The sequence below is a fragment of the Leptosomus discolor genome, chromosome 12 (assembly GCF_034619465.1).
Source record: "Leptosomus discolor isolate bLepDis1 chromosome 12, bLepDis1.hap2, whole genome shotgun sequence".
Classification (NCBI taxonomy): Eukaryota; Metazoa; Chordata; class Aves; order Leptosomiformes; family Leptosomidae; genus Leptosomus; species Leptosomus discolor.
Window position 1 is genome coordinate 12,732,681 of NC_141402.1, and position 12,729 is coordinate 12,745,409.

General features: G+C 45.5%; 1 protein-coding gene across 2 annotated transcripts in view; it reads right to left on the reverse strand.

Annotated features, from left to right (window-relative positions):
* Nucleotides 1-4,859: 4,859 nt before the first annotated feature.
* MOB2 (MOB kinase activator 2) overlaps nucleotides 4,860-12,729 on the reverse strand; it is a 115,454-nt gene continuing 107,584 nt past the window's right edge. For both annotated transcript variants that reach the window (XM_086472185.1, XM_009952533.2), the window contains exons 4-5: nucleotides 7,736-7,860; nucleotides 4,860-6,167 (exon numbers count right to left, since the gene is read on the reverse strand). In XM_086472185.1, coding sequence (XP_086328311.1) covers nucleotides 5,857-6,167; nucleotides 7,736-7,860 — 436 coding nt within the window. In that variant the 3' untranslated portion in view covers nucleotides 4,860-5,856. The remainder of the gene's footprint in view (nucleotides 6,168-7,735; nucleotides 7,861-12,729) is intronic.

The window sequence follows — 12,729 nt, forward strand, 5'->3', positions numbered from 1 at the left end:
TTCACCTTGGAAAGTAAAAATTACCCCTTAGATTTAGTCATCCAAAACCAGACATACTGTCTGCCTCTCTGCACTCTGTCATGACAGAAACAGTAAAAGACTCTAGCCTTAGCTTGCAATAAAACTTAATAAAAAACCCAGGTTGGCCAAGATGGAGCATTGGGATTAATTTCTGTATTAATAGGTATCTCATTGTCTACCAGTCTTTATATGGGAGACTTAGCTCTTCTGCCCAAACTGCTCTGTAAGCTTTGTGCTTAGAAACAGAAAGAGTATTTCTTGAGATGATTTGGGAATGAATCCTATGGAAGTCAGGTTTTTGTGCTTGATACTTGGTCAAGTGCAATTAAGAAGGGGGAAAAAAAGTCATTTAGGAAATCTCATCTGCTTGGAAACACAGCTTTCAAGTGTCAGCCTTTCCTAAAGGAATTCAGTCCATGCAGAAAGAAGCAGAACGGGACTCTGTAACTGCCGTGTGGCTGTATGGGGTCTAATGAGTATGTGGTGCTGGAGAGCTGTGCAGCCTGTCGTTTCTTTATCAGGCTGAGGATTCGCTTTCAACTCCTTGTACACCGGCATTAAAGCCCTTCTGGGGAAGCCAGGACCATTTTATTGGTTCACTGTGGTAGTTAAATTAGTGACTGGTGCCAAGGACCAGTTTGTTTTCCTCGTTTAGGTTTCCTTTTGCGGTCCTTGAGGGCAGTACTTGCTTCAGGGCAAGTCTCTTCTAAGCCTTACTGATGTCAGGGTGAAGCAGTGGTTTCACAGAAGCCAAAGTCCTTTGTGAGATGGCATTTGACCTTCCTGTAGCTGAGCTGATGTTGCAGGGGGTTGCTCTCCACTGAGCAGTAAGGCTGGCTAGCCCAGGCTCTTTGTGCCCTTTCTTTTGAATTAGCCCAGAGACCATTGAAAGGAGTTTTAGGTAAGGGACCCTGCACTACTTTGTGAGAGAATGTTATCTGTACTGGTGTATGGGAAAGTGTCAGAGTATTTTAATGCCCCATTTCTAGATATAATGAAAACAATTAGCAGATGAGGACAGAGCAGTGAGGCTCTTTTTATTGTTTTGGCTAGACAAAGGTCTCTGAAATGTTCTCTCATCTGAGCACTTGGCCACAACAATTTCTGTTTTCTCCAGGTCACGTGCTAACCTAGCTTTGAAAAGTCTTATTGTTCTTGTCAGCTGTCACAGCCAGAACAGGAGTTCTGTCCATGAAAAGAATGGAGACCCCATTAGCACACTGAGGGGGGGGTTGCCAGCTCTTTGGTGTTTTTCTCACTTTGTACCATCAGTTCCATTGGGAATACTGGGATTTGTCTATACTGCATACATGTAAAGGTACCAGGGCTGTCTTCTTTGAATCCTTCAGGTACTGAGCTTGTATTCGGGCACTAATACAGCACAGTGTGGATAACTTAGCCACACCGAACGCTGTGCTGTAACTACTGCCAGCACCCAGGCACCTGAATGGGATTTAAACTGTCTGGTGTTGCCATTTGTGCTACAGAAACGAACATTGCTTTCATTTGTGCAGTAGGTTTGAACAGAATAAAACAACCTATTCCTCTGTCCTCAGTTTAGATAATGGAAGAGTATTTCTGTATTCAGGTCTTCCAGTTAACAGCTGAAGTGGTGAGCTAAGGATTGGCTGGGATAAGTTACGTGCCAGATGTGAGTAAGGGCTTGTCTCATGAAGTGTGGCTCTGTATGAGATCAGCATTCTTCGTAAGCGCTCACAAAGTTGGCTTGTTCTTTAGGGGCTTGCCTGTTTTTGTGACAGTCTTGCAGGCTCCTGCTGATGTGCAGGAGCTAATTGTTACCTGGCAGCACCCACCTTTAGTCCCTGTCACTTCCAGGAGCACCTTGGTATGCGCATGTGGCCAGAACTCGTGGTACCTCAGAGCCAGGACACATCTCTCTCCTTGTCAGAAAAGTGTTCCATAAGAAGCAAAGTCAACTTTCTTAAAATTGTTGGTTAAGAGGTTGTTATTTGTATATAAAATGAGCGTGCTCTGTGGGCTCTGACTTGGTAACTTTCTGCAGTTCTCAGGGCAGAAAGAAGGGTGTAGTGCTGATTTGCTGGGCTGAAGTAGAAGATGCTTGACTCAATTTATGGATTGCCACTTCAGGACCTTTCTTAGGGCTGTGGCAATGCTGGTCCTGTGATCTCTACACAGCTTCACCGCCTGGAGGTCAAAGCTGAAGGTGGCTGTTTCTCTGCGTGAGAGACTCGGTGGCACTGGTCCTGAATGGCCAGAGGTGGCCCATGTAATGGACACAAGCTGCTGACCTGGCGCTTGTGTACTTGCTGGCAGTATTAGTCCAGTGGCATGTATGAAGACGTTATTTTCCTCCTGGTTTTTATTTACAGGCACTTATGCTTGGATTGCCTAAGGATGCTGCAGCCTCAGGGACTTACTGAGAATGACAAAACGGGGCAGGAGGGAGGTTTCAGCTTGCTTCACCCCACTGCTATAAATTTATGCAACCTCAGCTCTTCAACACATCACTTGGGTGTCCAGAGCACCAAAACATACGTATGGCTATTGTTGGTTTTAGGAGAAGGACTTAGCCCTGTGACAACACGTGTTCATTGCCACGGTTTTGGGCCTGAAGGGTGGTTAGAGGTTCTGCAATGGCAGAGGTAAAGCAGAGTTTGACAAGGCAAGGTCTCAAAAGGCATTGGGGGGTGGGGGTGGGTGTAGATAGGTGTTTTCTAGCAGTGTTTGGTAATTTTTCTGGAGTGTTTCGTGGTTTTTTAATTTATTTAGCAACCCTTAAACAACGGTACATGGTACATTATATGATCTTTAAGGGGGGGAGGCATTGAATGTTGCATAACGAAGGTGCCCCTGTTGTTCTGCCAGTGCTTTAAACAATTCACAAAACACCTTTAGAGCAGCAATATGACAATTTCTGCAGTGTTAGAGGACCCAAGTCTTTTAGATACGGGGGGATTCAGCCTCAGTGCTTACAGTGCGAATAGTGAGTGACGTGTTGCAAGCGTAGAAAGTCACTGACGAGCTTCAGCAGCGTTTACCAAGCAGTTTGAAGACTTAGTGGCACGTCTGTATCTAATGTTACTACAGCACAATTCCGTAACCTCTGAGCTATGCTTGGGCGCCTTGAGGCTGAGTTTTACAGTAACATTTACTCCTGACATGAAGAACTTCAGTCTTGGCGCTATTTCAGTGTTTTCCTTATTCCCACTGCTAAACCCAGCAAGGTAGGTCACATTAAAATAGGATTCATGATTTGTGTTCTTGTTAACTGCTTGTAAAATATAAAAAGATTACCCCCAGATGAAGCGTCTGCGCTTTCAGGAGTATCAAATGTCTGCAGAGTAAACTCAGGACAGCTGCCATGCACAACAGCAGGCTCTTCTAGAGGTGATGTGGTCCTTCACTCTTCTGGTAGCTGAATTAATGGTTTGCTGCTTTTCAACAATACATACATGGGTTCCCAGGTTTCCTACAGCGTTCTGTCAGTTCTCCTATGGGAAGCTAAGGTATCATCACCCTTGCATTTGATACAGGTATCGCTGTGTTGTGAGCTGAAACTTAGAGTTGTAGCTAAGTCAGTCTTTCCAGAGAGAAGTGAACTGCCCCTTGTTCAAGTCAAACCTTTCCCAACTGAGTATCCTTTCTAAAGGGGCTTTCAGAATTGATTGCAATTGCATTTCTACAAGTAGATACTAGATTACCAGAAGCACGTGGGTTTGGGTGGTTGTGCTTGCCTCTCTTCCCTTGAACTGTACCCTATGCTCTCATTGCAAGTAGCACCGGGGCCTCTGGTTTTTGTTGGCCTCTGGTTTTCCCGCCAGGCATTAGTGCAGGGAACTGGAATGGAAAGGCTCGCGTCAGCCTGCACGGAGACTGAATGGGAATGTTGGTCTGGCTGTGGAGGCCGCAGCAGGACAGGGTGGGCACAGAGTGCTCTTCAACAGCCTGTCTTAACAGCCCCCAGAGGAGCAGGTCAGGGAGACTCCAGCACGTTTGCCTGCGGGCGGGTTCACAGGGTACCCAGCATCTGGGAACAACCAACACGGGGCAAGTCTGGGCTCACAAAGTTTGAGGTAATTTTCTCTCACTCACTCTTTCCTCTCTTCTCCTTTTTGCTCTTTTCTTACTTTTATGACTTCTTACTCTTCTTTCCTTGCTTGCACATTTTTTCTTCCTTTATTGTTGCTCTTGCACACTTCTTGCTTCTGCTTTTTTCTTACTGTCTTTTTTTCCACCTGCTTATGCTTTTCCTTCTCCTTTTTTCTTTGCATTTGCTCTCCTCTCCCTCTCTCTCCTGACTTTTACTACAGTTACAGACCTCTTTCAGGAAAACTTTCTAGGATGCAAGCCACGTCAGTTATTAATCACATATATACCTCAGGATAATGACCAAAACCAGTAACAAACAATGCTGAGGCTGCCACAGGTCTGATAGAAGCACAATTGCAAGCAAAATTCAGCATTTTCCCAACTGGAACCGCTGACTGCAAGAATTCAGTGGAAATGTGAAGGAAAGAGTAGTATCCCTGTCCAGATACAACAGTGATACACTACCGTATCCACAGAGCATAGGATGCAATATTTCCTGCAAAATATACAGGAGCCCACTGCATCTACAGGATTTAAGTATGTACAAACAGAAACTTGCTCCTTTCCAAGTGTTGCTTATCTTCACATTACCTGGGGAGAAGACTCCTAGCCCCACCCGAAAGAGCAAGGAATTGATTATAAATGTAAGATTACAGGGTGGAACACAAACAGTTACCTATAAAGCTGGCTGACAGCATGCAGGGGTGAAAAGGAAGCTGTATGGGTGATTCCACTGACTTTTGACGCTGCAAACACAAAAACAAAGCTTGTGGCCAATAGATTTGTTTTTATTATTATAGAACAGATGAACTAAAATAAGCCAACAATATAATTTTATGCCAACAGCCATCTTTCTAGCACAGGCGGTGACTGACTCAATGTACCCTTCTCCCCCCTCCCTGGGCCTCTGTTCAGTGGGAAGCAAATGGTGGTGGCTCTTGCACATGGGTTTTGGACTCCCTTACCCTTTCCATTTGTAGAGGTGTGCCTGGGAAAAGAGGAGGCAGGGGAGCAGAGAAAAGAGAATATATGTTGTAGGAGCAATAAGCAGAAAGGCTTGTGGATCCTCTTGCATGGTCACATGTTGTGACCAGGGTGATGGGACAACTGGACAATCATGCCCACTTTCAACATGTGGCAAGCCCCTAGCTGCTGCTCCAGTCAAGCCAGGAGTTTCTTCCCATTCCAAGCTAACAAAGGGCAAAATGCACTCAACTGGGGAGTTCTTGGCAGGGTAAGGGGCAGTCTATGTAAAACCGAATCAAAAAACCACCCCCACCCCCCCAAAAAAAAACCCAACCCAAACAAACCTGCATTTTAAGCCACTTCAAAGTAAAAGTCACTTCTTATAATATAATAGATATTTTTTAAATGGCAGGACCACCATCCTAGAAAGACAACGGCTTGCACTCAAGACCAAAGAAAGGAAAACAAAAAACCAACCAACCAACAAAACAAAACAAAGAAAACCAAGAGTGGCCCCACTCTCAGGCTTGGCTCTTCTCTAAAAACAGCACTCATCATCCATCTGCGTAAGTAAGAGGAGGAGTGGACAGAAAATAAAATAAAATTGGTGCAACTTCTCGCCAGGTGGCGCATTAAACCAAATCTCCGTGCAGTCCGTCCCGGCACACCTCCTGCGGTCGCAGCGTAACTCCTTTCAGCTTTCCTTGCTGTATATGTCTGTATGTATATCTGAACATATACATACACACAGAATATATAATATTGTTTTTAATGTTAGTTTTGATCCTGTAGCAGGGCTCATCTCTCTTTCACGTGGTTCTGTGCTCCTGCGCTGTTGCTGCTCCCGTTGCCGCTCCCGTTACTGCTGCTCCCGCTGCTGCTGCAGAGGACCTCTGTGAGGTCATCCATGATGGTGGTCTCTTTAGGGTCCACGAGGTTGAACTCCCTGATGAATAGGATAAAGTGTGTGTAGAGTGTGTTTAAATGTCCGTGCAGCTCCAGTGCCAAAGTCTCCTTAAAGTGTGAGGAGTAGATATGGGCCAGCACATGGAACAGATACTTGCAGATCTTCTTCACTAGGGACTCAAACGAGTTTGGGAATTCCTTGCCTGAAAGGAAGATGGAGAAACACCGTGATAGCTCCAGCTGCTCACCTTCGTCCGGTCTGCGCTGTGGGCCAGAGCAACCAGCCCACCTTACACAGCAGACAACTACTGGGCCCTGTATCCTCCTCTTCTTTTTACAGGAATTTAGGGGAAGAAGCTACGGAGGTTTTAAGCATTTTCATTTGAAGTTTAGTTTTAAACCCTAATGGTTCAAAAAACCCCAGAAAGCAAGTGTAATCATTCTTTAAAACCACAACATTTTTTGTCACTGGCTGTAAAAATCATGAGAGGTTCTTCTGGGTCCTTATCTAGTTTGTCCAGGAGTAGCAAAGGTTCCCCTGGAAGTACATAATGCTTGGGAGACCCATTCACAGATCCTGAAATGGAAGCTAAGGTATAGGGGCCTTGGCAGCGTGTAGCCGTTTGACTAACTCTAAAGCAACTTCCCTCCCTGCATTGTTGAAGTTCTATCAAATGGGAAGAGAAAGGGAAGGACATACTGGTGCCTTCTGTCGGGGCAGCTGAAGTGGCGCGCGCTGGCGCAGTGCTGCCCCTGCACAGTAAAGACCGTCCCTGGACAGCTGCTGCGGTAGCACTGAACGTGACAGTGAGGCAAGCGAGAAACACCCACTGTCCCACGTGTGACGCACAGTTCACAGCAGGTTACTGCTCTGGGTGCACCGTGGCTACACGGACAAATCACTTGCATGAGCTGCCCTTGTTGCCCTTCAACAAGCCTACTGAAAAAAGAGTCCACTGCAGCTGGCTCACTCGGCGCTGGCTCACTCGGCGCTGGCTCACTCGGCGCTGGCTCTCCGCACGTCCAGACACGTGTAGGCCAAGGCCCAGCGTGCACTGTACCGTGATGTCCTAGTGCCCAGCTACCGGTTGCAGTGGCTCACGAAGCCAGCTGCTCTTAGTCCTTATTAAGCCCCCTACAATAACTTCAGGTCTCTATTTTCTTCCCCATAACCAAGTGCATTGCATGTAGCAGTCTTGTTAGGATACAAATTTGAGTTAAAATTACTTTGCTATTGCTTTTCAGTTCTTAAAAATCACATTCTTATTTAACCTTTGGAAGGGAAGGGAGGCTGCAAACAATCTGTGACACAAGGCCTGGTGGGGCAAGGAAGACAAGCCACATTCCTGGCAATCAGATTGCTTTCCCTCTTAATGTGTTGGGGCTCTAAAGGAAACAGTAAAACAACAACAAGGTTACATTTTACTAGCAGCTGTACTGAACACACATGCTGACAGTTTTCAAATGTTTATCCTCTCTGAATACAGGCTAGAAGATCTCAAAATGCTTGAAGACGTGCTGCTGATGAAATACAAGCCAAAGGGACAGGATTGTGTGACTTTCACCCCAGTTCATGTGCCAACAATGCAAGTTTTTCTTACTGCAAGAATGAACCAAACTTAAAATCTCCCTTAAAAACAAAAGCCAAAAACCAGAACATCAAACAGGTGACAAAGCTGTCCAGTATTAGGTACTAACACAGATGCTGAATGCCAGCTTCCACCTGACTTCTGGCATCTGCGAAGCACTGTCTGTCCAAAAGCAGCCATACCGTATTTCGTTGGAAAGACGTCCTCATCTGTCACTAGTTTCTGCACTGAGCTCATGACGAAGTCAACGTACTGAGGAGCAGTGCACTTGATCTTCTTTCCCCGCTCGTCATACCAGTAGTACTGTCTGTGGAGAGAATGGACAGTGTCACCGCATTACACCTTGGCTCCTCAGCTCTGCTCCTCAAAGAAGTTAGTGGCTAAATAATATAAAACAACAGCTGCTACAGCAGAGACTCACTTTAGGGTATCTTTCTACATCAAAAAACTTGAGTTTCTGTGAGCTGATTTTGTTTCTCCCTATCAATTTAGTCAAGAGTGCAGGTAGCAGCATGCAGCACAGAAAGCCTGCTGAGAAGTCCCCAAGGAGAGGAGCGCTACTGAGGCAGCAGTCACTCCCTCTCCGTGAAGGACTGAGGGGTCACCTACAGGCTATAGAACTGCACAGGAAAGCATTACCTACCTGTTTTTAAAGGGCAACAGCGTTGCACAGTGATAAATGGTGATGCTTAACGTCACAAACCAGTTAGTCTTGTGGTGTAGTACTGTCAGGCAGACAGAAGGTGGCTCCGAAACACCACCTTTCTCAAGCTGGTGCTGGCAGCATTTTTAAGCACTACGAATCCTGTTCCAAAACCCGATCTGGGAAAAGTTTTCAGGACCGTTCTGCACCTCCCTACCAGCGTGCCTTAGCCCTCTGCTCCTCTGGTTACAGTTACACACTCCCCCAAACATCTGAATTTACATTTGACTCTGCCACCAGTGAATCATCCTGTGGGATCTTAAGGAACAGGAGACATTAGCATATTGCCTGGCTCTTCAAAAGCAACCCTAATTCAAACAGTTAGCCATAATCATCTTGATTGATTAACTGCAGCCATCCCTCACCTGAGAGAGAATCTGCAGGCTGCAAAAGCACTGAAGGTACAGTGGGGTTTTTTTGTTAAGCCATGGTTAATTAAAGCACTTCTGTTACCAGCAGCAGCTATCCATCGCATTAGGCACACACAGTGAGAAACGTTTTACAGAACAGCAGATTATTTTTTTTTTGGCCTATGTCACATTAGAGGTGTCTTGAGTTCCAGCTCCTGAACTCTCCCTTCACACAGCCGAAGCTCCAGGCACAGTCCTGTATCATTATGGGACTGATACAAAATCCACTGTATTGGGTCCTCCCGGAACACAGCACAGGTGGGGTTTGCTGCCTGCCTTTGGAAGCAAGGCTGGAAGTGGTGTGCGCATCAGAACTTGGCTAGAAAGACACCTCGCCCAACACACGAGCCCCTAAAGCCAGGGTACCGTTTTCGGCCTGTCTGTTCAGCTCCAACTCTGCTGCTGTTGGCCAGTGACATGTTACCTGACATTCCTCAACCAAGCACTGAACAAGCCTCAGTGTAGCTGTAGTGCGACGTTCAGACACCTTAAAGATGGAAGATTAAGTGTTTTTTCTGTGCCTAACAGGACTAGACTGCATTGAACTGGAAGGATCTACACTTCCCACTGGAAAGTGACACTTTATTGTCTACTGACCAGCAGAGCAGTCCTGAAGCAACTAAAGAAAAATGTTCAGTAGCATTTGAGAAGTTTTAATTTACAATGTGTTTTTATTGCCCCAAAAGACTCTTCAGGGACCTGAGGGCGGTGAGGCAAGGACACTAATGACACTGTTCATGCCTCAAGCCATATGAAAACAAGAGGAAGCTGCAGAAATGAGCAGTTCAAACTTTAAGAGAGGAAGGGCAACTGAAAACTACTTCTGCAGACACTTAAGATTCAGATTTTTTTCTTTCAGCTCATTTTCAGCATGTGCTTGATCACCGTTGTTTACTAGAGAGCAGGACTGACTGCAAAAGGGCATAAAAAGGTGAGCAAGTGTATGAAAACAGCAGGAGTTAAAAGCTCTTTGCAGAACTATGGCAGGCATCAAAACTAGCATTTGGGCCCTTGGGCATAGATCACGTCCTCCATCCCTGCTTACTTCCTTTACACGATCCACATATAAGGAATTATACAATGTAGTGCACAAACACGAGCCACCTCATTTGTCCAGTGCTGCAGTAGGCTGAGGCAAGACAGTTCTAGGCAACATGGACTTATTTTGGGGCTTACGACAACACTTGTTGCCAAGAGCAGAAGCAGGCTGGACTGTCTGTACCTCAGCAGTTTCCTCATGCTGCAGAAATCCTCAACTGCCACATAGAAAGTACAGTTTAGAGTTGCCCTTAGGTGCAAAAATGAATCTGAATAACTGCATTTTAGTTAAAAGAAACAGTTTGGCAACTGTACAAAGTCACTTACATGAAAATCTAAGTGAATAAATCCGCTGTAACATCCCACTGTGTACCCTTTTTGCCTTTCCTTGAAAATTAGGCTAATTATGTAAAACAAGATTTAGAAGAAGAATCATTAAGAGTACAGGGATGACTACAAGGACTGTCCTGTTGATTACAATCATGTGTCTTCCTCATGTTTCAAGTGCTCTGAATACTTCACAGGCCTTGGAGGACAAGAGGAGCCCTGGACAGGCCGTGAACTTCTCACACCCGGTACGCAGCTCCCGCCCATGCTGGAGTCCTCTCCGTTAACCAGACTGGAAGCAGGCTGGGGCCATTGAAGGGCTCGGTTGGGCACAGAAGCCGAACTGCATTCCCCCAGTGGCACTGTGACAGTACAGTCCTGTACCAGGCAACGGGTGAGAAGCAGAAAGGGCAAGAAAATGACACTTAAAGGCACTTTTCAAAAAGTGCTCACATGACACAGACTTTGATTATTTCATCTCCTGTGCCAAATTCTGGCAGATTTAAACTTCCCCAGTATGGAGAGTATGAGGAATCTGCAGCTCCATTCTAAATCCCAGGGAGAAATGACTATGGGTTTAACAGAGAAAAGCCTATGATGCAAATAATAAAGTGTAACACAGATGGAGTCACAGTGCTGCATCTAACACACATGCACACTTCTCCTCTAAACCAGCCTGGGTTTGTGCTGATGACATAGAAGCCAAGGCAGAACTGAAGTCACATCAGTGTGTAAGAAAAGCTTCTGGAAGGAGGGAAAGGCAAATGCTGGGGAGATTATGTGGTCTGGAAAGGAAGGAGAGACAGTCCTGCCAAAAGACAGGTTACGAAGAAGGCAGGGCAGCACACGGGATCCAGTGCAAGGGCAGTAACTGAGTGTCTGTCAGCAACTCGGAGTAGCTTTGATGGCTTCATGGGGGCAAAGCAACGTTTGGGGGCGGGTGGGCGGTGTGGAAGAGAAAGGAGCCACCATGTAGAAGCATACAGCTCGGGGAACTTAAAATATAAGAAAATGCAAAACACGCAAGTTTGAGTTAATTCTAGAAGGAAATACCTGCCATATGCAGAGACTAGTCTAAGGGCAAGGTAGACATGAGAAATGAGATTGTAAGATTAGAAAAAATGACAAGGAATTCTCAATTAAGGGATTTCACTGGATGAAAATGAGACCTTCCACTCTTCTCTGTGGGCTGTCTAGAATTTTGCCTCCATCCTTAATTTCTGCCTCAGGAATTCTGTAATCTCAGCCTTGTGAACAGCACTTACATAGGCTCTTAGTTACTGCACTCAATTCAGCACTTCGAGAAGTTTTGCCCAAATGCCAGCTAGAAAACCAGTTTAGAGCTCCTGGTGCTTTAAAGCTAGTTTGTGTAATAATAACCTACAAAGCATACTAAATCTAAATAGTCCATATTGTGTTGAAAATATAGTACCTGGTTTACAGCAAGTGATAAAAGTATTAATGAGCAAAATTAAGTAATTCCCAAAGTTACATTCATGCCACCCTCATTAAATTTTGAAGATAACTGGCCATTCTGGTATTTCTCTTGGCATTGTCCCACCTTGCCAGCAAATGCTTCCATCTGTTCTACAAGGAGACTAAGTTTTGGTCAGATGTCTCTGAGTGACCCCAAGCAGAAATTCTCTCGTTGTGTGCAGATGGCTGTGCTATCTCATGTATCTGACAGAGGGCTGAAAGCTGCATCTGTCTGCAGTTTGTCAGTTGGCTGGAGCTTCTCTGAGATGTTAAAACCTTGCCTCAAATATTTAACTGCAACTGGTGTTTATTTTGCCAGCAAATCCTCTAAATCTAGGATTATTTGCAGTGCATTTGAATGCAAAGTAACTTGACAAGCAACCTGTTCTCAACAGTTCCTTCAACATCTCCACCACGAATACGAAAGGCCTGCCTTAGGTGCGACCAGAATGGTGTGATCCAAAACAAAAGCCTTACAGAACTGGGCAGGGAAAACATAAAAGAGGAACAGAATGCAGACCTTCCGACTGAACTACCCAGGAAATGGGCACTGACAGAAGTGGCAAACAGGTACTGTAGTTCTGTGGTGATCTAACACAGGTAGGTGCTATTTTATTCCAAAGGACCTCAACAAACTGATCACAGCCACAGGTGGTCAAATGTGGAGTGTGCGTCAGGTTAACCAGCAACTGACTCTAATGGGATGAAGGTGGTACTCTGTGTGTACTGCAAATGAGTCACAGGCACAATAAATCACATCAAGGGGTGTTTCTCCAACACAATAAGCATGTTCTTACCTTACTTCCCTAGGGTAAGATTTAAAAAACCAACCAAACAAAAAAAACAACCCAGAAGGGGGGTGGGGAAGCGACGTACTGCTGTCAGTCATAATCAGGTATGAAAAAACGAGCATCTTGGAGGCAGTTTGCCATGTTCCATTTAGGCACCTCCCTTCCAAAAGGGAAGAGCTATGACAGGCTGAACACAGAGACAAGAATTACCCAAAATTATCATAGAGATATTTGGAGAACACGGGTATGAAGAGGCCCTTCCCAGCTGAGCTGTACTGGGGTGGGTAGCCAGGTGATCTCACCTCTGTGGGTTTTTCACAGACCCACACGCTTGCTAGAAGAACGAAACACACAGCCTGTGAACACGAACCAGCCATCTGCCCCCGAGGACAGGAAGAGACTTGAGCTGTTATGATTTACCTAACACAGAC